The 24,078-nt window shown below is 33.9% G+C and overlaps 1 protein-coding gene across 5 annotated transcripts; it reads left to right on the forward strand.

Annotated features, from left to right (window-relative positions):
• The first annotated feature begins 575 nt into the window (after window positions 1-575).
• On the forward strand, window positions 576-22,795 carry dedd1 (death effector domain-containing 1). 5 transcript variants are annotated; one of them, XR_012391536.1, is made up of 8 exons: window positions 581-731; window positions 1,109-1,292; window positions 2,453-2,939; window positions 3,090-3,209; window positions 6,073-6,201; window positions 6,571-6,660; window positions 11,566-11,724; window positions 15,325-15,932. XR_012391536.1 is itself a non-coding variant. In NM_131602.2 (7 exon segments), coding segments are annotated over 5 exon segments (1,110 nt in total). In that variant the 5' UTR covers window positions 576-731; window positions 1,109-1,292; window positions 2,453-2,473; the 3' UTR covers window positions 21,635-22,795.
• Window positions 22,796-24,078: the final 1,283 nt, after the last annotated feature.

A 24,078-nucleotide genomic window follows, 5' to 3' on the forward strand; every position in this document is an offset into this window, starting at 1 on the left:
ATTATATTAATTATAATTAATATTATATTAAACCACATTCCTGTCATTAATAAATACTGTTTTTAACATTTTGTGTGTTCAACTGATAATAAAATAATTGTAAGCTGACACATTTTTTTAAATTGCAGTGTTCAGGTAAATGGGCCAGCTAATCAGCTTTTCTGAATCACTATTCTAAATGTGCATTTGTTTTTATTTATTTATTATTGATATTATTGAAAAGTAATATTGCACATATCAGTCAACTCACTTTGCCTTTGGTCTCAGAATATTGCCCCTCCCCACTTAGCAACCTTCGACTGATAAATTAATTTGCTAAATGTTGTCAAGTAATGTTATGGCGACAGTTTGAAATTCTTTGCAGTCATTGGCTGTTACCTTTTGAAGAGACAAGACACTTCACCTTTGGATGGCCTATTTTGGCTATATCACTTTATAACAATAACAAAAACAACGTCTCGAAAGAGTTTTCCTTCAAATTTATTTAATTTTCCCTCACCAATATGGCGAATTTCTGCGGATACCATTTAACGAGCTTGGAGACTCGATCTACAAAGCATATTCAAGTGACCTTCCCGGAACCTTCTTTCTAGAAGACCTTTGGCGATCTGCGGTTGTGCAGAGATCAGTCCACAAAACTCACTGGCACCCGACTGTTGTTTTCCATTTGACTGGTGGGTGAATTTCGTCGGATTCTTGAGTGTTAACACATCAAAAACCCTTTGTGTCAGGTAAGATTTCATGGACTACAGAAAATACGCACATTTTATTCTTACAGTAACATATCGAAACCTGTATGATCGAAACTATTTAGATTGAAGTATCTCGCGGCTAGTTTAATTTTATTTTTGCAAGAACACTAGACTAATATATCATAGTGTTGAAAACAAACCCACTAATGAGCTGTATTTGGAATGCAACAACATCTAAGTCTTTTAACATCGAGTGTTTGGTGCAGTGTGATGTCAGGTCAGCTTAAGGAAAATCTAACGTTAGTCAGTTGCAGGGTTAGCTACGCTTATGCATCAAACACAAACAATCTACATAAGTCTAATAACGAAATCATTCGTGCATATAATTTTAGTAGATTTTGTTGTTTTTTTTTCAGCTGCTCGGCGTCAGCTTCCTCACCTCAAACGTGACGTTACATAAGGAGTGCACGTGACGCTGCGTGTGCCTGAGAGAAACGTCTGACGTCAACATTTGGAGCTGCTGAGCTGACGGACTGAGGGCGGACCACAACAAAAGCTCTGTTCAAAACAAAATAACTTCGCTGAATCTTCTACGACCGTGTAAATATGTTTATATACTGTTGGTTTTGTTCTGATAAAAAGACAATAAGCTGTATTTGAATTTTACATAGACTGTATTTTAGTTCGCAGTCGAGGCTGACAACTAGCTCGGAGGCTAACATCTGTTTTTGTTGAGACTGTCGAAACGCTCTTACATATAACGTTACTTTACATGTTTGAAAAACAGCCAATTAGCGGATTTTATTTATAACGGATATTTCAAGCTTATCTTTATGTAATATTTGTTTATGTAAATAGTGTTGAGTGATTATTGACAAACTATAGTATGTTACGGATTAAATTACAGATTAAATCCATAAACAACACTTTTTTTTTTAGATTTAATTTGGATAGCTTACAGATTTATAATATAATCTGTTTAAAACATGTATTACAATTGTATTAGAGTTTTATACAACTAAAACAAAATGTAAATATAGTTTTTTATAAAGACACAAAGAAATGCAATGTATTTTATAGTATTCAAATATTAAACTGAATTAATCTAGTTCTTAGGTAAAATAAAACGCAAGTAATTTTATTTATTTGCTTGACCATAATTGACATCAGAAACTGTGAACATCACATATTTATACAAATTTAAATAACTGGAGCTTTGGATAAACACATCTGCCAAACAGTTAAACATTTACATTTACAACTGATTTGCTTTTGGATGGCTCTTCAATATATTGGGAATAATTAGAGATACTCCTTATCATACACACTAGTATCTAACTATTTAAATAGCTGAAGAATAAGGGAAAGTCAGTAAATTATAATTTATAGCCAAAAAGCCATTTCATCACCTTAGAATGATATGGTTCTATCTGACAGTTTTGTCAAAATTGAGTTTTGGACATATTCCTATTAAATGACAACTTATGTACATTATGGGATGTTTTTTTTATAAGTTGTTTACATTTTAAAACTTTTTATTTAAAAACATATTACACACATACTGTTTGCTATAAGGAATACAAAAGATTGGAAGCTCAATATCTCAGAATCATTCAGATAGAACCTTATAATTCTAAGGTGACGATTTTGTGCATTATTTGTAATTATGTAATCTGCTAAAGAGTATCTGTAATCTGACCATGAGCATTTTAAAATGTAATCTTCTTTAAAATGTAACATACTTCTTCTTTACCACACAGATTTGAACATTTAGAGGGACCATGTCTTCAGTGAAATGCTCAAGATATTCCCTGTACTGGGAGGAGACTGAGTGCCTGAGCTACTACGAGACGCTTTCACTCCATGAGATCTTTGAAATCGTGGGTTCTCAACTCACAGAGACTGATGTGGAAGTTCTGTCCTTTCTCCTCGACGAAACTTATCCTGGTAAACATCCTCTTGATCCAGAGGGGTGGACTGAAGATCTGCCTCCAGGACCTGATGGATCTCCACAGGCTAATACTCCGTGTCCTCGGCTTCTGAAGTCATGGCAAAGAATGCAGCCGCAGAAGGAGGGATGTTCTATCGCCAGTCGCCACCGACCCAAGAGTGGCGTCGAACTGCTGTTAGAGCTGGAAAGACGAGGGTACTTGAGCGATGCAAATCTAAGACCTCTACTTCAGTTGCTGCGGATTCTGACCCGACATGATGTCCTGCCTTTTGTCTCACAAAAGAAAAGAAGAACCGGTGAGCATCAGCTTTAAAACTACATTTGAATTTTGTCATTGTTTTTTAGATTCTTGATGTATGATGACATTGATGTGATGAAGCTATTGATATTGAGATGGTATGATGTAATTTTTCTATAAGGTACTGATGTGCTATCTTTTCTTTTAGTTTCTCCAGAACGACAGAAGATAGACTATCCAGAGGTGGATTTTAGACAAGACAGAGAAGTGGGCTCAAACACAAATATACCATCTTTTGAAAACACACAAGATCATCATTGGAGAGCCGGTGAGCAGAAACTGAAGACAGAAAAGGCTGAGCACAGTCATTTACTGTTTTCTTTTTTGCTTTATTTGTTAGAATTTTTGTTTATTTCTATATAGGTCTGTGTGATATGTCAAAAATGCAATCTCGATAATTTTTTTCCATATTGAACGATAACGATATATATTTTGATATAAGTTGGTAATGCTTCCAGCTTTAAAAAAGTATCTCAACAATGACTGAAGCCACAAAGATCAGACGCTTCATTGAATAAAATTTAAAGTATTGTTTATTAACAAAAACAGTTTACACATTACTCTATTTTGGAGATTCCGATTTTCTGTGATATACTTATGATATACAATATAAAATATAACATTCCTGAAGATCTGTAACTGACAGCATATATACAGTACACAAACAAAAATATACTTATTGCATTGTCTAAAAATAAACAACTACAGAAACATTTTTAAATAAATGTTTTACTTGATTAAAAATGGTAAAAACAGTAATCATTAAAATACACAACAGTTTAACAGCAAAAACAGCTGGCGGGAAAGTGAATCGAGCTCGCTAAATAATACTGGTTGACAGCATATCTCTAGTATCAACACAGATTCCTGTTGTTGCATAAGTCTGCTCTGTGATTGGCTCTTAGGTCAATATCGAGAAAAAACATTTCCATAGCTTATTATCATTATCAACATAAATTATAGCGCAATTTCGATATGGTATCGTTTATCAGCCCAGTCCCATTTTTTTTTTAGCATTTCTGATCATATAATATAGTAGGGATGCACCACATTTTCATGCGGTGATTATTATTGGCTGAAAATTGCATTTTCAGTTTTTTTGGTCAAAATAGAAATACAAACAAATGTAAAAGCCACAAAAAGAGCAATACTGTGTGCGGTGTTTACCACACTGCTTTCACTCTACCTCTAGGCCTAGTCATTGAGTGTGAAGCAGCTTTCAGACCGGATGCGGAAAGCACTGCACTATGAATTCCATTAAAGAGTATAGTTGATTTACTCAAAAAAAAAAAAAAAAAAAGATTTATTCACCCTTTACTTAATCTAAACCAGTTTTTTTCTCTTAAAAACAAAAGAGGATACTTTATAAAGAAGAATGTTTGAAAAAATGTGACCATTGTCTTCTAAAGTATTTGTTTTTCCTGCTTTGGATGTCAACAGCTACATGTTTTCAACATTCTTTAATGTATATTATTTTGTGTTCAACAGAGCAAGAATAAACTCAAATTGGTTTGAAACTAGTCAGAGGAGAGTAAACGATGACAGAATTGTCATTATTGGGTGAACTATCCCTTTGATTACCATGGCTTACCATTGCAGAGTAAAAAAAAACAGCTCAATGTATCACTTTGTTGATAATTTGCTCATGTACTAATAAAAATATGTTTGCATGAACCGCATCTACTAATCGTAAAGCAAAGTCCACTGAAATAACTTGCAGCTGGATATTTCTATAAAAATATACTTGTTCCTGTTTGCTATAACGCCACTGGGCTGTCATGGCAGTGCTTTTAAAATGCCATTTATATTTACTTTTTGTTTACAAAATTATTTTATATTATTTATTACATTAATTGTAAGAAATCATTTACAATGTTGGTTTTGGAGCAAATTTATGCAGAATTTTTGTTTTTTTGGCCCAGAATTTAATGTTATTTATTGTAATATAATAACCAGGCATTTACTGTTGGTGAGTTGACTCAAATGTTTAATTGAAAGCATATATTACACATTTTTGTTCACAAATTGAAACTATTAAAGAATAATAATTTAGTTTATTTATATGCCTCAATCCAGCAACAACTCATTGTGGTGTTCAAATATTTTAATTCACAAAAAATAACGTGAAGACTTGTGAACATTTTTAGGTGGTGACGCAAATCATTTAGTTACATTTTTCATAATTTCACTGACAATTGCAGTTTGATTCACAGCAATAAACTGAATGAATTATGTTTGCTGCTTGCATCTAATTGAGGAGTGTACTGGTTGGATTACCATTTTGTTTTCACAGTTTTGTCAGTCACATTACTTTAATTTACTGTTTTTGTTTTTATTATGTCATTACTGTTTTGTAATGAAAAGAAAATAGTTTGTTAAAGAAAGTATTTTTTTTGATACATAGACTGTTCACCTCAAGAATAGCAATATGAGCTAACAAAATAAATTTAGTAATTGTACATTTTAAAGACTTTAAATCAACATCGCTTTAACCTCCTAAACTATGGTCCCTGACATCATTCACTTCTGCGTTTTTTACATTTTAAATGTCTGTACTGCCCCAAAACCTCCATAAATGGTTCTGTTCTCTCATCAGTTGGAATAGAATAACTTTTGCATAGATTATGATAGAGACATTTTTCTTTTTACCTATGATTTCTGGCATGTGCAGAACCCACCAAAACTAATTACAGCAACCCAGACCCCCCAGAACCCAGAAAAAGGTACACTTGCAAATTTGAGTTTACAAAAGAAAAAAAAAAACGCCTCTTTATTAGAGGGGTTTATTATAACACGGACAACACATACAATTATTTTAATCACCTTCAAAATTGTTTTATAAAAATTGAAAAGGCTTTTCTTTATAATGAGACCAGACTTTTGCATTTACACCTCTGCATGTGGATTTGGCAAGCTTTTTAATTTGTGTAGGCAAAATCAGGGCGGAAGCCACAAAATAGCACTTGACTTTAAAAGGCTAACAAGGCTAGCCAAATGACTCAGTCTTTTTGATTATATATTTTAATATAATTATTTTCATATATTTAAAAGTATTCTTAAAAATTGGCCACCTCTACTTGTGTTTATAAATTGCTTTTGCCAGTGTTGATAATTAGTGTTTTCGATGTCAGGTTCTGGCTCTTCAATGACATCAGCCTCCAGCAATCGAAGGAAGCGAGGAAGAGGTCACCACTGGAGCAGGAAATCAAGAGGGCCGCCTGAAATCCAGCCTCAGTCAACACCCAACAAAGTGACGTGCGGTAAGAGCACTGTCTTTCTGTTTTCTTCTGTCATGTAGTCTCATTTAACAGCATCCTTTGAACATGTGAATCGTTTTGCCTTGCTACTTCTCTCTCCTTTTATTTGATTTCATATATAAATTGCTCTACAGCTGAAGAGTGAACCTCAATGCTTCATTTCTCGAGTGTGATTAATCAGTCACTCATTCATTAGTGCTTGAACCTCTAATGCTTACAGAACGACAGTGTCAAACTGTCACACAATACGTTCATGTCATCTCCATTCATCCCTTTGTGAATTCCCTGCACTCTGCACTGTTATCACTTTGAGTTTCATTCTGACTGGACTCAAAGGCTGCTCACACCAAAGCCTCTTTATGCTTTTGCTAGATGGGAGCTGTCCTGCCAACAGGGCATTGTTAAAAATCTCTTCAGAACTGAGCACGTGAGGCACACTGAGTGGCAATAATGGCACAGTAGGTAAGAAAATGCCAAAAAAAAAGATCACAAATTTGCCAGAACAGTTTGTTAAGAAAAATGGTTACATGCAAGTTATATTTTCTACCAAAACTGTTTTTCTAGGACATTCAAATCTCAACATACCAATGGGCCCAGTTTAGCTCATGCTCCAATTTGCTTTCAAGTATAAAAATCTGTCAGGTTCTTGTGTAACAGCCTAGTGGGAGCCAAATGTCATTGACATTTAATACGCATACTCGAGTTCACTGCAATTTTGCAATAATTTATTAGTTTTTGCAATAATTTGTTAGGGTCTGTTCAGACTTAATGATTAAAATGATCTTTGTTAGTGCTGGTTATTTGTATAAATTTGAACCCTGCCATTAGGGATGCAACAATTATAGATTTTGGTTGTACGGTTATAGTCAAAGGAATAATCAGGAATATTATGCATTTATGTATTTCAAAACACTACTAGTTTAAAAAAATCATTTAAAAACTCCTTATATTTTAAAGTATTATTTATTGCTGCTCAGTAACAAGTTAATACACCACAAAATAATAATAAAAAAGTCTAAATAGTCTATAGAGGATCGCACACCGGATGCAATTCGGCGGCTGTCCGCTGCGCCCAGCTATGACTCAGGACACTGTTCTGCCACGCCAACGAGAGGCATCTGAATAGTTTTCATTTTAAATAGCATGCGAATGTGCGTGTCTGATGTGTGATACCTCCGACTGTTACCTCCGTGTCGCAGCGATGAGAAACGTTTTTGCCATTTAAACATGAGTAATAATTTTACACTGAAAATAAATGACAAAACAGTGAATAAACAAACAAACAAAAATGAGAATTAAAAAAAAATATTTGTCTAATGTAAATCTAAGCATCATATTAGCTAAATATTTGCCTATTAAAGAAAACAAATGCAGTCGAAGGCTGCTGAACCTTTGTCTGAAATGCACTTTAGATCAACTACATTACAAAATTGTTCGTTTTTTTTTTTTTTTGTAATTTTTTTTCTCTTTGGAGTACAAATGTGTATATTCCATACAAAGTATGAAGCTGATTGATCAGTTCTTGTCATGTGACTCAAGGTGCGTTTGCACCAATCTTTCAACTAGGTGCGCCTGGAAAGCATGAATGCGTCTTGCAGCATGCACATCACTCCCATTATGCTCGCTAGAAATAACAAACTTGTGCGAACAAAAGACACGACATGTGAAGTAGTGCACCGTTAGTGTAGCTTTGTTAAGTTGCAACAGTTTTAGAAATCAGGTGTTGAAGCATTTAAGATTAATTAACCACGACGAAGTAAAGTGCAGTTAATAGTGAAATCGCTTGATCGTTTCATCCCTACCTGCCATGCAAACGTTGGTGTGCACCAAACAAGCTGAAAGATTCTTAATGTACTCTGGTGCTGTTCAACTGAAATGTGAATCAAAATGGGATTAAAATATTTGCGTACTATATGCACACTAAAAGTGAGGATGTTTAATCAAGCTTACAATACTTTTACATTTATGATGCTACCAATTACATAAAGTTATAATTATATTAAAATGAATAAGGTTCATTAAACTTTATGCCACCAGGTTTTGTGTCTATAGGAATGTTTTTAAAAATGCTAATGTGAACACTCAACCAACCAGAACTAAATGCATAGTTTTATTTTTTTGTCTGGATCAAAGAACCAGCAGAACCATACTAAAAGCGTGAACGCACCCTTAATCTGCATGACCTTGCTTACTTTTCAGCCTTTTTCATTTTTGGTTATGGAGTGCATCTTCTGGTGTGCTTAAAATTTTGAAATATGTTTTTAAACACAAAATAGATTCTCATTTTTAAAAATGTTTATGTATGTATTTTTTCACAATATTACTAGCATGATCCTGGCATTTACCCTCAGATTGTCCAAACATTAACAAATATATAATTACAAACTGCAAAAATCTGAGGACGGTTTCATCTTTTAAGATCAGTGATTTTTACCATGCTAATGTCTTAAAAAACACAGGCTTCCTCATGTTTCCACACTATGGGAAGGTGTCATTATAAAAATGTTTTTTCTTACAAAGATTAGGCTCTAAACATGCTCTTTGTCAACATCATCTTTACACTCAGATGCTTTTAATCTGTTGTAACAGAAGCTTAATGACCTGTAATATCTGCTTGTACAAAGACTGCATGGCTTTGATAATGTTCCTCATTAAAAAGTGCTGCAGGGTCTCATAAACACTCAATATAAACTGCTTTTTTCTTTCACATTCATGTCTCCTGCTAAAGCATTTAGCTTTTGCTGAAGGCTACAAGGAAACCCAATGTTTTAATGGTTTTATCTATAGTTTTTTTTTTTTTTTTTAATATATATGTACAGCACTTATCATCCCAGTAGCAGATGCCCTTATCAGTCAGAAGTAATGCACTAATTTGGTGCAGCAAAATAGTCCATACTGGTAAACCTCTTCCTTTCTCATCAGAAACTATGCCGTATTGTTAAGGTAATGTATTTTTACCTAACAGACCTTGTATCTTGTTCTAACCAGACGTGAATTCAATAAATTATATAAAATTATACTTTAAAAAAGGTCCTTATATAAGAACCATTTATTTTTAAAGTACATTCTTTTCAGAGTACTTAAATGTACTCATTTGAATGTGATTTTTTTTTCTCACTTTATTTTTAAATTAACTGGAAATATTTTATAAAAAATTTAGATATCTAACTTCTCAAAATCTAATGTTTACAGATAAAATAATGGCAAATAAAATACAAAAGGTAAACATTGTAGTTTCTCTCTCACCATGTAAAAATAAAAAAATGTAAAAAAAGTATTACTGTAAACTATTTATTTTGCGATGCTTTAAAATGAACAACAGAGCATAATATGAAATTACAAACTTTTTCATTCATTCATTCATTCATTTTCTTTTCGGCTTAGTCCCTTTATTCATCAAGGGGTGCCACAGCATATGTTTTTATTAGTCACAACGCAACACTGGGAAACACCCATACACTGACATTCACGCATACACCACACCCCCACGGCCAATTTAGCTCATTCAATTCATCTGTCCCGCATGTCTTTGGACTGTGGGGGAAACCGGAGCACCCGGAGGAAACCAACACAAACATAAAGAGAACATGCAAACTTCACACATAAACCTTTTTGCTGTGAGGCAATCGTGCTACCCACTGTGCCACCATGTCGCCCTGTAAGTAATAATATTCTCATTTATTATAAAAAAAACAAAGGGTCTCACTTCATTTTGATGGTCCATTTGTTGAATTAAGTTACATTGCATCTACATGCCAACTGATTCTAATTCATTAAAACTAATTCATTAGATTATAAGTAGACTGTTAGGTTGGGGTTTGACGTTAGGGTTAGTGTAAGTTGACATGTACTTGCAAAGTTTCTTATAGTCAGTTAAATGTCTGTTTAGGGAGCAGTATCAATGGATATGAAGCAGACAGTCTACTAATACTCAAATGGACCATCAAAATAAAGTTACCAAACAAAGAAATAAACCCTGAAAGTTCTGAAGGAGATCAAATTGTGAACCGCTTGGCCGCTCGAATTGAAGTATACATGTAAACAGATTTGTGCAAAGCATTAAACGATGTTTTAAAGACATTAACGACTCTGGAAGAAGGGATAATTGGGCAGAATGGGAGTTTCATTAGTGTTCGGACTTTCAGCAGTGAAAAATAAACCACTATGAAATGAACTAAACTGAACTTTGACTCTGAAAACTGGACTGACACAGTTTCAGTTTACTAGAACTTTTATGTTAAGCTGCTTTGACACAATCTACATTGTGAAAGCGCAATAGAAATAAACATAAATTGAAAAAAGGAAAGAATCAAGCCTCATTCAGGTAAGAAAAAGTAATGCGAAAGTAAGGTAAGACATTACTTGCCATAAAGAGTAACTAAGTAACTTGCATACCTTTTTGGTGAGAGTAACTCAATATTATAATGCATTACTTTCAACTGTAAGTTTCTGGCTGCTAGTGTAACAAAAACACTTATAAACGTGGAAAAGACTGCTTATAATGTCACGTCTGGTTAGGACATCATGTTAGTCAGAGTGGTTGGCATATTTATTTTGTTGACAGGAATGAAAATAAGGCTGTAAGGGCAAGAAGTTCAATCGATTATACTGAGAAGCTTGTACTTTGTGAGTGCCACGGTTAAGACTGTAATACATCCCTCACAGCCTCCTGTTCAACCACGCTCAATTTAATATGGCATCTAACCTGACAAAAGTGTATTTTAGTTTTGTTCATCATGTATGTGCATAGGTGTTTCAAGTGTGCTTTAGAATTGCTTCAAATCCCCTGCTTCCTTCATGGTTCGATTTTTGGAAAATACACTCACATTCTTTGCTCACATTTTCCATCAACTTCTCTGTCCCTATTTCCATTCCTTTCATTATTCTTTGGATAAGCAGTTTTCTGTGTGATTAACTCCTGTGGTGTGTCTGAATGAAATGTCTTTAAAACGATTATTGAATATCGGGGCACTGAGTCTCATATCCAGTAAAACACTGATTATTGTCTCTCGGCTTCTTATTTAAAGCATTGATCCTTTTCCCTCTGTAACTGAGCTTTGATGCAGCCAAAGCTAATCTACTCTCTGCATTGACCTTTTGTTTGTGAGATGAAACTCCCTTGTGCCATAACTTACTTCCTGTCCCTCGAACATGAGGTAACACTGCACTGTGAGCTTCCCATAAATCTCAAATGGTTACATGTATATTTGAACACTGTCCTTTGAGCTATCTGATTCTCTCAGTCCACTTTCAACATTACAGTCCTGCTGTGCCATGATTGACCTTGTTGACCTTTCACCTTTGTTTTACTCCTGAAGTAGCTGAACATGCTGTTTGCTGTGTTGACTCCGCATTTGATCTTGGCAGGTTGGCTCAAGATTCAATAGAAAAAGCAGGAGAATGGATAGAGTGAAAAAGACAGAGCTCACAACAGTAACAAGTGTATGCTGTCCGCTCTGTCCGATCGCGCACAGTCAAGACATGTGTGTGTGCTTTAAGTCACGCACGCCTGGTCCATGTCCTAAGGTAAAGAACCCCCTTCCTAACTCGCATAGGAGGAGGGGTCAATCTAATACTCTGTGTTCAAATGTCAGTTTGCAAATGTTACTGTCCACTTCCCCAGTTACATGTGCTGAACTTTAAGCTAGAGTTGGGGAAAAATAGGAACAAAATCCTCTCTGGAGGGGTTGTTGGCCTCAGTGTTTCACAGAACTGACTCACGAAAAAATTTCTGGAAGTCCATTGGATTCGTCCTGACAATTTGTCTGTAATAAAACAAGATTGCATTGCGTGACATGACTCAACGTCCAGCTCAGACTTTGCTCAAAAACAAGCCATTCTACAGTCGTTGACCAAACTCAGCCCTAAAGCTCAGTTTTGCAATGATTTGTCCTGAAAAAGAAAAGATAAAGAGCCTCTGTGATCTTTTGCTGGAGCAGTTCTGAGGAAAATGACCCAACAGTTCTTGTTTAGACCCATTCCAGTGTTTTGTATGTGTTTACAGCATTTAAACTTTCACTTAAATGTAATGGCTAGCTTTAAGGGGCTATATGTATCATTTTTAATGTATTATCGCCATCGTGTACTGTCGCCACTGGCTCGCATGGTTCAGGATTGGTAGAGCTACGCATCGATGTATTTGCTCTTCAGTGTTTGAACTCTCAGTAATGATTATATCACACTGAACTGATCTAAACTGAACTGAACTGAACTTAAACAATAAAAACTGAACTACACTGTTCCATTTACTATGACCATTTATGTGAAGCTGCTTAGACACAATCTACATTTTAAAAGTGCTATACAAATAAAGCTGAATTGAATTGAATTGAATATTAGTATTTGCAAACGGGTGAACGTCTTGTAATCAAAAGTAGAAAGCAAGATCTTACCTGACTTCAAAGTTTCCCTATTAGAGCTTGTAGACTGATTTTGTGAAAATTGTGAATTGATGTGAAAAGTTGATTTAAGAAAATCGAAAATATTTGATTGGTTTGTTTACTTGGTCCTGGAGGCCTCTTTTCATTTCAGTGGCACTTGAAAGTAGGGCTGCACAATATATCGTTTTAGCATCCATATTGGAATGTGCGAGTCTGCAATAGTCACATTGCAGGGATCTGCAATGTAGTCTGGATTATAGTTGACCAGACATTATAGTTAACAACATTAACTGGAGTAATTTCAAATTTTACCCTAAAAGTGAATTTGTATGATTTGCACGTGCATGTAATGCCTGTGAAAGAAATAATTAGAGCCAATTTAAGCCATTTGGGCACAATAAAATATAACATTTTAGCTTAAAGATGAATTCTACATTATACAGTTATTTACTCGAAACAATGCAGTGTTATAATAATAGTTTACTTTTAAAAAAGGTGAGTAAACTTTTCTTTTGAAGCAATTAGTTGACTTTACTTAAATTGAGTAAACCCATTGACTTTAAATCAAGATAAGACTTTGAAGATGAGATTTTGATTGGTTTGTGCTCAAAACACACCCATAACTCATTAAGAGAATAAGCTCAACCCTGTTAGACCATGCGCCACGGCGCAAAGCAGATTTTCCCGTCCTTGAAATTGCAAACGTGGATTCTGGCACGCCCCTAATGCTTTTGCGCCTGCCCTCTGGACATTGCGCCAAGATCGTCAAATTAGAGCCCAGTGATTTAAAAGAGATTAATTGACTTTATTTTTGAAAAGTAAGTAAACTCATTGATTTAACAGCGATTAGCTGACTTTATTTATTTTTTTTAAGTGAATAAACCAATTGATTTTTATGTGATTTAGTTGACTTTACTTTTAAAAAGTGAATAAACCCATTGATTTTAAAGCGATTAGTTGACGTTACTTTTAAAAAAAGGTGAATAAACATGTTCCTTTTAAAGCATTTAGTTGACTTTACTTTAAAAAGTTAGTCAACCCATTGATTTTAAAGTGATTTAAAATTTTTAAAGTTGACTTTAGTTAAAAAAAGAGAAACTTTCTTGATATTAAAGAAATTATTTGATTTATTATTATTATTATTATTATTATTATATAGTGATTTATTTAAATGCTGTTTAATTCCCCTGAAAATTATAAATCATTGTTTATTTGCACCTTTTGTTTGTGGTATTTAACTTTGCTTGTCATTTTTTGATTCTATTTTATTCAGATTCATCTCAATCGATCTAAAATGATTCATTCTTTACAAGTTATTCAAATCATCTGGTGAAATTGCATTTATATTGCAATATATATCGCAGTGAATGAAAATATTGCAATGTCAGTTTTTTCCAATATCCTGCAGCCCTACTTGAAAGGAATGATTATACGCAAGATAAAGTACTAATAAGAACACTAATCAAACTATAGTCTCACATAGCCAGACTACTAAAATGTTGACATCATGCTTGTGAATTTCAGTTTATATAAACATATAGATATCACTAATCATACTTTCAGACTGCTGTTTTCACATCGCTGTGTGATGGAAAAAAAAAATTTAAAGGGGGGCTAATAATTCTGACTTCAACTGTATATATATTTTGCGATCACTTTTAAGCGATTAAAAGCGATTGCATCACTTTTAAGCGATTATTATCACCATTTGTTGAGTCTCCCCATACAGTTTGATCGAGCGCTTGGACCCAGAAGCTGCTTCGTGTGACGTCACACTCAACAAGTGGATTATTCATTATAATATTGCTAAAATTAATGCAAAACTGAAAGAATAAGCATTTTCACTCATTTCATAAGGATAAACTTTAATTAAATTAAATAAATGCCAACGCATTTCGGCTTTAAAGCGGCTTCCTCAGGGCACAAAACAAAAAACGTGTTAAACGTGACATTAAAATGGCTTTTTTTTATTGCAAGTGTTGCTGGAGTTCCCCGTTCTTACGATATTCACATTTTGTCCACGCACCTTGAATAGTGGTCGAGTGCTCCCTTAAAACACGTTTCATCAGTAAATAAATAGATTGAACTTTACAAAAAAAAAAAAATTCTTGTTCAAACTACTTGTTTAAAATGAGCTGAAACGATTCTTGAGATTATGTTTGGACAACTTAATTTTTTATGTTTAATCTACATACATTTGTTAAAAGTGTTACTTTTTTTTTGTTTGAACAACCTGATTGACTTGTGTGGAACCCTGCATTTTTTTTTTTTTTTTTACAGTGAATGATCTAAAGATCGAAAATCTGCAGGCACCGATTCTGTGTGGGCTTAGTGGTCTATAAGTTTTCACAGTTTGCTTCACTAAAAACATGCGTTTCGGAATTTTACATATAGCCCCTTAAATGTATTGCATTGAATTCTGCCAGTGTTTTCTTTCTTTTTTGTAGAATTGATGTAGTTTTATCAAAATAGTAGTCATTCTGGAGATTTGAACTATAACTGAATTAGAATTGCTTTGCTTTCACACACACACACACACACACACACACACACACACACACACACACACACACACACACACACACACACACACACACACACACACATATAAAAAAAGAAAATCTGCATATGAACTTTGCCTGCTTGACCAAAAAAAAAAAGACATGGCGAAATTGTTGCAACAACGTTCATCCAAAACTGCTTGTTTCTCTCTCTCTCTCTTCCTCTCCTTTCTCTATGTCCACAGTTGAAAAACAGACTGACACAAGTGTCAGGAACAAAAACAAGTTGGCCATCCTCACATACTAAGAGAGGGAGAGAATGAAAGAAAAAAAAAAAGTCAAAAGAAAAGCTCGACTCTGACCCATGTGTGCAGTCGGTCAGCTTTTTGCCCGCGTTTCTCTCCCTCCATCTTGGTTTGTTCAGCAGAAAAGAGGGATCGAAATAAAAATGGAAGCTCTTCGCATGGAGCAACACCCCATAAAATGATGCAGAACGTATTTGTTTGAGTTTCATAAAAATACTGATTTATTGTTTGTTTATTTTGAGGAAACATGTATTTGCAGCATATTTACAAAATTCTGAAATATTTGTGAATACATGCTACTTTTTGAAAGTTCTCTGGGATGCAACAAATGATCAAAAAAAAAAAACATGCTAACAAAGAGAGCATTACACATTCGGACAAAAAAAAAAGCCACTGTATTTTTAATATTGGATACTTTCTGTGTTCTGAAGCTACGATCAGTGAAACCAATGCCCTGTATTAGTGTACGTGAGGAGCTCTGACAATGTCTGTGCAATGAAACCTAAAGTGTTCTGTAAATGTGTGCTGTTTAAAAGAACAATGATGAAGCTTTGTGTTTGGAGTCTGCTTTCAACCACCTACATTTCAGATGATTATTTTGGGGAACACGTTCAGGAGATGATCACACCAAGATCTTTGAAACTTTTCAAAACCATACAAAAATATGTTCTTATAAGGTTTTGGCCACAAATCTTTAAAAATTTACAAGTCATTTATTTAAACATGCTAGTCGTGTCAGTATTAGCCTTAAACGTGTTAGACATCACATCATGGGCTAGCTTCCCACCAATAATGAATCGTCTATTTAATTTACCATTTCGACAGTCAAAATGAAAGGGTCTTTTCTATGGTACATTAACGAGGATTCTTTTGTTAAAACTATGGTTTTTAAAGATTCATAAATTCAATGGCAACTGTCATCTTGAAATGTAAAATTAAACAAACAAACAAAAAAAACATCTAGGCAATATTTTTCGGTAGTCATTGGCTTGCATCATATTTATCATCATGATAGATAAATCACCATAAGGTGATTTAAATAATAGCACATTTTTACTTTAAGGGGTGAACTACACCTTTGTTTATTGTGGATCTAAAATACAGTCACAGTGTGCTTCTCAATCTGTTGTGAATGCAATGGAAAAGGTCAGTGTTGGTTCACTTCACATTGGGGGTACTGATGGTGACATGAGAAAGTCGACTTTACAACAACATCAAAAATATGAACAACCAGAATTTATGAACAACTGAGACTGGTATTTTTTACTAGTAATTTAAAAATGTTTCAAGTAGATTTTAAATCATTTGTTCATATGCCAGCAATCATTAATAAGGTATAAATGTTTACTGGATTGTTCTGTATCTCATTTGTTTATGTTTGAATATAAATGAAAAGCAGTTTCTTTAAAAACAAAAAGACGACGAGTTGATTCATGTTTCCTGCTTTAGAACTTCTGTTATGGTTCCTGATTTTCATGATGCATTGTAGGACTTTTTAAGGGGGCAAATGTTTCGGTGCACTGGAAGAATTTTGTGATTGAGACAGCCCTTAATATGATTGAGTCAAAGATTGATTAGTACCCTGACTACTGAACAAAGGACCTGATTGAGATGCACCAAATTGAGTCCACACTGTAAAATATATTATGACTGAAAGCCATCACAACAAAAGCTTTTATGTTGTTTTAACTATTTTTTATAAGTCAATTGAGTTTCAACTTATTGTTTTAAGTTTTACTAAATGAAACTTTTTAGTCAGTTTGACTGATACAAGTTTACATCATTTTATTCAACTAAAATTTGTAGGCATTTTTACAGTGCAGTTTAGTAAGACTTTAGTAAAAAAAATCATTACATAGGTAAAGCATTAGTATAACTTTATGGACTCACATTACATTTTACATGCACTAGATTAAAAAACTGAGTTTTTTATTTCATCAAAACTGCATTTATTTGATCGGTTATTCCAGCTTAAAATAAATTGTTATTTATTATTGCGCCAGTGTTGAATTTTTCAATAGGGGCATTGTTACTTATTCAATGTCACAATACATTGGAGATAAGTTCAGTAATCTAATTTAGTGAACAAATGTTTACATTTTATTTATATTATCTTGTTGATGCATGTATTCATTATTGATACAAACAAATCAAAAAACTTACTTCATAGTCTTTGGTGGTGTATTTGTAATTATTGACAATATTCACTTGCTAATTTCTTCTATGAACTGTAGACATGCATTATTGATTCTAGAACAAAGGGAATATTTATGGTCAGGTATTTAGTTCCAGTCAATTTACTAATAACTCTGGGACAAAGTTGTTTTTTTTTTTTGTTTTTTTTTTGGTTAAACTTTATTTTAAAGTGTCCTTGTTACAGTAACTACTCATTTTACTACCAAGTAACATTTAATTATCTGCATGTACTTTTTTTGTAAAAGTTTTAGTGTTAGAATGCAGGTTAGGTTTAGGATTCATTGCAAATAATTATGCAAAATTAATTCTAAAGTACAAGGAAGGTGTGTAACAGGGGCACCTTAAAATAAAGTGTTACCCTAAAGCGCTACTGTTCACAAATACTTCATAAATACAGTCTGTTCTAAAGATGGGCAAGCTCAGCCATGGAGGGCTGGTGTCCTGCAGAGTTTAGCTCCAATAATCAATCATACTTGCTTGTAGCTTTCTTGACGATTCTGATTTTGACAGCCTAAGCTGTGTTTGGTTAGTGTTGTGGCCAAACTCTAGAGTACAGCAGCCCTCCAGGGCCGAGCTTGTCCGTCCATAGACTATTCAGTCATTTAAGCAATGTAATATTATTTCCCCTTATAAAAGAGCTGAGTCTTAGTTAGTCACCTACCTGACCGATTGGTTTTTATTTTCATAATAACCTACCATGTCAACTTCCCAACTTTCAAAAACGGTGGAGTTTGTGGTGGAGCTTTGGTTGTAGAAAGGTTGGATTTGTGTTGCAGCAATGTTCGGAAGATTGATGGGTCCACTTCCTCCTCTGACCTCTGAGCTAATGACATGAAAGGAAATGACATCACTGCGAAGCTCTGGTTCAGTATGTATACTCCAATCGTATTTTGCCGTCTCTGTTCCCTGTGCTGTTGCATGACATCAGTTCTACCTGCACTGTTTGGTAAAGCCAACCAGCATATATGCGTCTATTAATAAGACCTCTATGGAATTGGGATGCACATATGAAAGTAGAACCTTCCAATGTGAGCCATCTCCGGAATTTAGCTTGAGGTTCTTTCAGTCCACCTGAACCTACCGAAAGGCCAAATCTCCCCAACACCCTTGTGACCTGTGATTTACAAGTGCTACGATCAGTAGACATGTTGAACTTTACCAATGTGTTCCCATGTGCCTGCAAACAATTCGGAAGATCAGTTCACTCCTAAACCTGAACTAGCCTGCAAGTTTCACTCAGAACCTCACTGACTACCAGTGAAGAATCCCGCTCAATCGACTCACTGTTAAAGATTATTGAGGCCTCAGATATCCAGTAGATCTCAGAGCTGATGCCGTACCAAAAAGAGCGCATACTGGGTTAATACACAAAATTAATATTAGGAGCAAATCTGTGAATCATTGCTATCCTTTAGTTATTTTTTATACCAAAATGTTCGGTTTAAACCAATAAGTCTCATTATCACTGTACTTTTTTGCCCTCCTCTTGACTCCCCCACTGATCTGCGTCACTATTCTCCCCTTTTTCTCCACCACTATCTCTTGTTTCTCTCTATCCCTCCTGAAAATCTCCACATCTTCTCGATTTTCTCTGCATGCCACCCATCATCCCACCTCCTCTTTCTCTCTGTGTCCTTCATGCTCTTGGCTCTCAGATATCCGACTGCGGGTGCGAGCGGAGTATTCGGAGCATGAGTCGGCTCTTCGTGGAGGGGTTTCCTCAGACAAGCCGCAGCCGCTGGAGAGGCAGTTTGAGCTGTTCAGCCGGGCCAGTTTGCTGCTCCGCACTCGCGATCTGGGCTCTATTGTGTGTGACATCAAGTTCTCTGAGCTCACCAACCTGGACGCCTTCTGGGCGGATTACCTGAGCGGGGCGCTACTCGAGGCGCTGAAGGGGGTCTTCATTACGGACTCCTTGAAAAGGGCAGCAGGGCAGGAGGGTGTCCGGCTGCTGGTTAGTGTGGATCAGGATGACTATGAGGAGGGCAGGAAACTGCTGATCAACAGCCAGACACAAAACTGGACAAACTGGGAAGCACAGAGGTGAGGGTCAGTGTGTAAGTGCTTTAAATGCATTTGAGTGTGTGTGTGTATATAGAGTTGAAGGCAGAATTATTAGCCCCCCTGTTTATTTTATTCCCCAATTTCTGTTTAACGGAGAGAAGATTTATTTTTTTATTCATTTCTAAAAATAATAGTTTTAATAACTCATCTCTGATAACAGATTTATTTTATCTTTGACATGATGACAGTAAATAATATTTGACTAGATATATTTCAAGACACTTCTATACAGCTTAAAGTGAGATTTAAATGCTTAACTAGGTTAATTAGGTTAACTAGTCAGCTTAGAGTAATTAGACAAGTTATTGTATGACAATGGTTTATTCTGTGGACTACTGAAAAAATATCAGACACACTGTGAAGATTTCTTTGCTCTATTAAACATGATTTGGGAAATATTTAAATAGTAAATAAATAAATCTGACTTCAACTGTATATCCTCTATAATAACTTTTTTTCTCTAGTAGTCTAATTATTTTCAAAACATGGTTAGCTGCCTATGAGTGATACTCGCATGCGTGCAACCAATCTTGCCTCTATAGTTACATGTAGCTGTCCACCAGGGGGCAATAGAAAACAATTTTGTCTGATCTAATTTTACGCTGTGAGTTGGTAGTTTAGGTTATAATGCGATTATAGTATTTAATAATATTTTGAATTAAAAATCTTTTAAAATATTTTTCACATTTCTTTGGTGATTTTAGTTACAGGATTAGGATTTTTGATTTGTCTTATTTATTTCCTTTTTTTTAAGTTTTGGTGATTTTTAGATGGCAATGATGCACAACAAAACACAATATATCACCAACAAAAGATTAAACATGTATTAAATACTAGTTTTTAATTAATTTTTTTGTCATCTGCCAGCGTAATATTTGTTTATTTTCATTTAAAAATTAATAAAACAAATTTTTAACACGTTAATATTTTATTATATTTCAGCTTTGTATCTTATATATATATATTAAATATCTTCTATATATTATAGTGTATAATCTATCTATATCTATATCTATATATATATATATATATATATATATATATATATATATATATATATATATATATATATATATATATATATATATATATATATATATATACATACATACATACATACATACATACATGCATACATACATACATACACACACACACACACACACACACACACACACACACACACACACAATTGAAGTCAGAATTATTAGGCCCCCCACTTTTTTTTTTTCACAATTTCTGTTTAACGGAGAGATATTTTCCTCACATTTCTAAACATAAGTTTTAATAACTCATTTATAATGACTGATTTATTTTATCTTTGACATGATGACAGTAAATAATATTTGACTAGATATTTTTCAAGACACTTCTATACAGCTTAAAGTGACATTTAAAGGCAGGGTAGGATAATTAGGCAAGTTATTGAATAATGTTTGTAGACTTGAAAAAATATGTAGCTTATAATATATAAGGGGCTAATAATTCTGACCTTTAAATATATATATATTTTAAGAAATTTAAAACTGCTTTTATTCTAGCCGAAATAAAACAAATAAGACTTTCTCCAGAAGAGAATAATATTATCATACATACTATGAAAAGTTCCTCGCTCTGTTGAACATAATTTGGGAAATATTATGTATATTAAATAAATATCTTTAGTATACATTTGTTATGTTACTCATTAAAATATTTTTTTCTTCTACTCATTTATAATTTCCTAGAACCTGTAAAAAAAAACATCAAGTAAAGCTGTATGTGTTTTGAAAAATATATATTTTTGATAAATATTTTTATTTAGAACACAAAAGCTCTTAATCAATCTGAGGTGGTCAAAAGACTTGGTCTGATTTTAATGTATGCTTTGTTTATACTTCATTTCATGTGTAAGTATTTTCATTGTTTGAGTTATTTTTCTGTCCTATTGACTGTGTTGTTTCCCATGTGCATTAAGTGATGTATCTTATGTTTCCGTCACAGGCCCTGAAAGATTTCGGTTTCACCCAGGACCTTCGGCTGTGATGGATGAAGATGTTTTGCCTTTTTATTTCATTGTTCATTGAGTGCTGGTGACCCAGTGGGATGGAGATCCTGCTGGAGGAGTCGCGATTAAACCGGCCAGCCATTTTGTTGGACATTGACCATTTCTGAAAGACACTGATAGGAAATTCTTGACCATTCAGAGGAAAGATCTACGTCTCTGAATACTACTTACTCTGCCACAGGTGGAATGTGAATTAATTTCAAAACATGGTGCAAACTGTACAATAAACCCTTGAATTTGACTGGAAAGTAAAAAAAAAAAAGAAAGAAAAGTTGATGCAATAAATGTATAATAGGAATACAGAGAAGAGTTTGCAAAATAACCACCTTAAAAAGTGACAGTAAACAGTAAGATTGGAATAATTATACAGTGATTTTTATTTTTATTAGATCTCCTGTTTTGAAAAGGGTCAATGCTAAGTTAATTCTTAAGAGTTTGGGCTGGTAATAATACTTCAGATGACCAAATGCACTCGTCTGCTAGAAGGCTTGTAATATTCTGTATGCAGTACTTGACTGGACCAGGTCTAACAAAATCTGAAGCTGTGTTAAGGATCAGGAGATGCCACAAGATGCTGTAGTGATTCTGATTTATTACAGGGACTCCACAATGTCACCACTGTGAGACTAAATTCGTCCCAAAACTCAATAGCGATGTTATTTGTCTCAGAAACGTGGTCATTGAGTCATGAATTACCAGGGCTTTGAAAGGCCTTCGTGAACTGCTGAGAGAAAAAATGAAAGAAAGAAAAATTAACTATTGTTAATTAAAATTAGATGACCTCTGATTTGACACCAGCCAGATTTGAAAGACAACCTTTGATCTGACTGGTGTGAGATGGAAAAAGGAAGAATATGTTGGCCTTTTTGTTATATTTGTACCTTTATGACAAAAATGTAAAGAAGATAAAAGCTGAGTATGTGGTTGGTGGTTATTCAGTTGGAATCAGTCCTGTCATATGACTGATTATTAAGTCAATTTTGGAGTGTAAAATTAAAAACTGTTTTGTGTTTCGTGTTTTTGTTTAATATGACTTTACTAGATATTGTTTTGGAATATGTACATTTACTTAAATATGGTTATTAATAAAGTATTGTCAGTAAATGGTTGTGTCTGTTTGATATTGTGTGCCAAAATATGTTATATTTCAGTTTTTGCGTTTGTTCTGGAAATACTGGAGCCAAATCCCTGTTTCTTCTTTACTGTAAGTATTGCTCATGTTTTAGTTTGTTTGTTACTTAACATAATTGTGCACAATTTTAGATCAGATTACTGCTCTCACTGCAAAAAGTGCTTTTCTTACTTAGATTTTTGTCTTGTTTCTAATCCAAATATCTAAAAGTTCTTAAATCAAGAAGCATTTTCTAGACAAGCAAAACATGTTGTCTTGTTTTAAGAAATAATATGCCAAAATGAAGTGAGTTTTTCCTCAAATCAAGCAAAATAATCTGCCAATGGGGTAAGCAAAATTGTCTTGTTTTTCAATTTGTGATAAGATTATTTTGCTTACCCCATTGGCAGATTATTTAGCTTGATTTAAGGACAAACACACTTCATTTTGGCATATTATTTCTTAAGACAATATGTTTTGCTTGTCTAGAAAATGCTATTTGATTTAAGAACTTTTACACTGCAAAAAAATGCTTTTCTTATATTTGTTGTCTTGTTTCTAGTCCAAATATTTAAAAAAAAAAATCCTAAATCAAGAAGATTTTTCTTTACAAGCAAAACATATTGTCTTGTTTTGAGAAATAATATGCCAATATTAAGTGAGTTTTTCCTTAAAACAAGCAAAATAATCTGCCAATGGGGTAAGCAAAATAATCTTGCGTCAAAAGAAAAAAACAAGATTATTTTGCTTACCCCATTGGCAGATTATTTTGCTTGATTTGAGGAAAAACTCACTTAATATTGGCGTATTATTTCTCAAAACAAGACTATATGTTTGCTTGTCTAGAAAATGCTTCTTGATATAAGAAATTTCAGATATTTAGACTAGAAACAAGACAAATCTAAGCAAGAAAAGCATTTTTTGCAATTTAGATATTTGGACTAAAAACAAGACAAAAAAATCTAAGAAAGAAAAGCATTTTTTTTGCAGTGCTGAATGTGCCTGGCAAGCTTGTTTTACTATGTAAATGATTGTTATAATAGTTCTATCTATAAAACAATATTTTTTTCTATACATTTGTTTGACCCAAGCAGTCGTATGGTACATAGTTATGCAGTATATTGTAATATGCATGTTTTACATTAAAAAAAAAAAAGATTTGCTGGGATTTTTTTTTCAATAACAGCTCAAATTTTTTTTTGATTCCCAGGAAAATGAACTGGAATCACTGAAATTTTGCTGTTTTCTGTTCTTAGGAGCTAATCACTGGACCAAA

This window comes from Danio rerio, chromosome 16 (assembly GCF_049306965.1).
Source record: "Danio rerio strain Tuebingen ecotype United States chromosome 16, GRCz12tu, whole genome shotgun sequence".
NCBI lineage: Eukaryota > Metazoa > Chordata > Actinopteri > Cypriniformes > Danionidae > Danio > Danio rerio.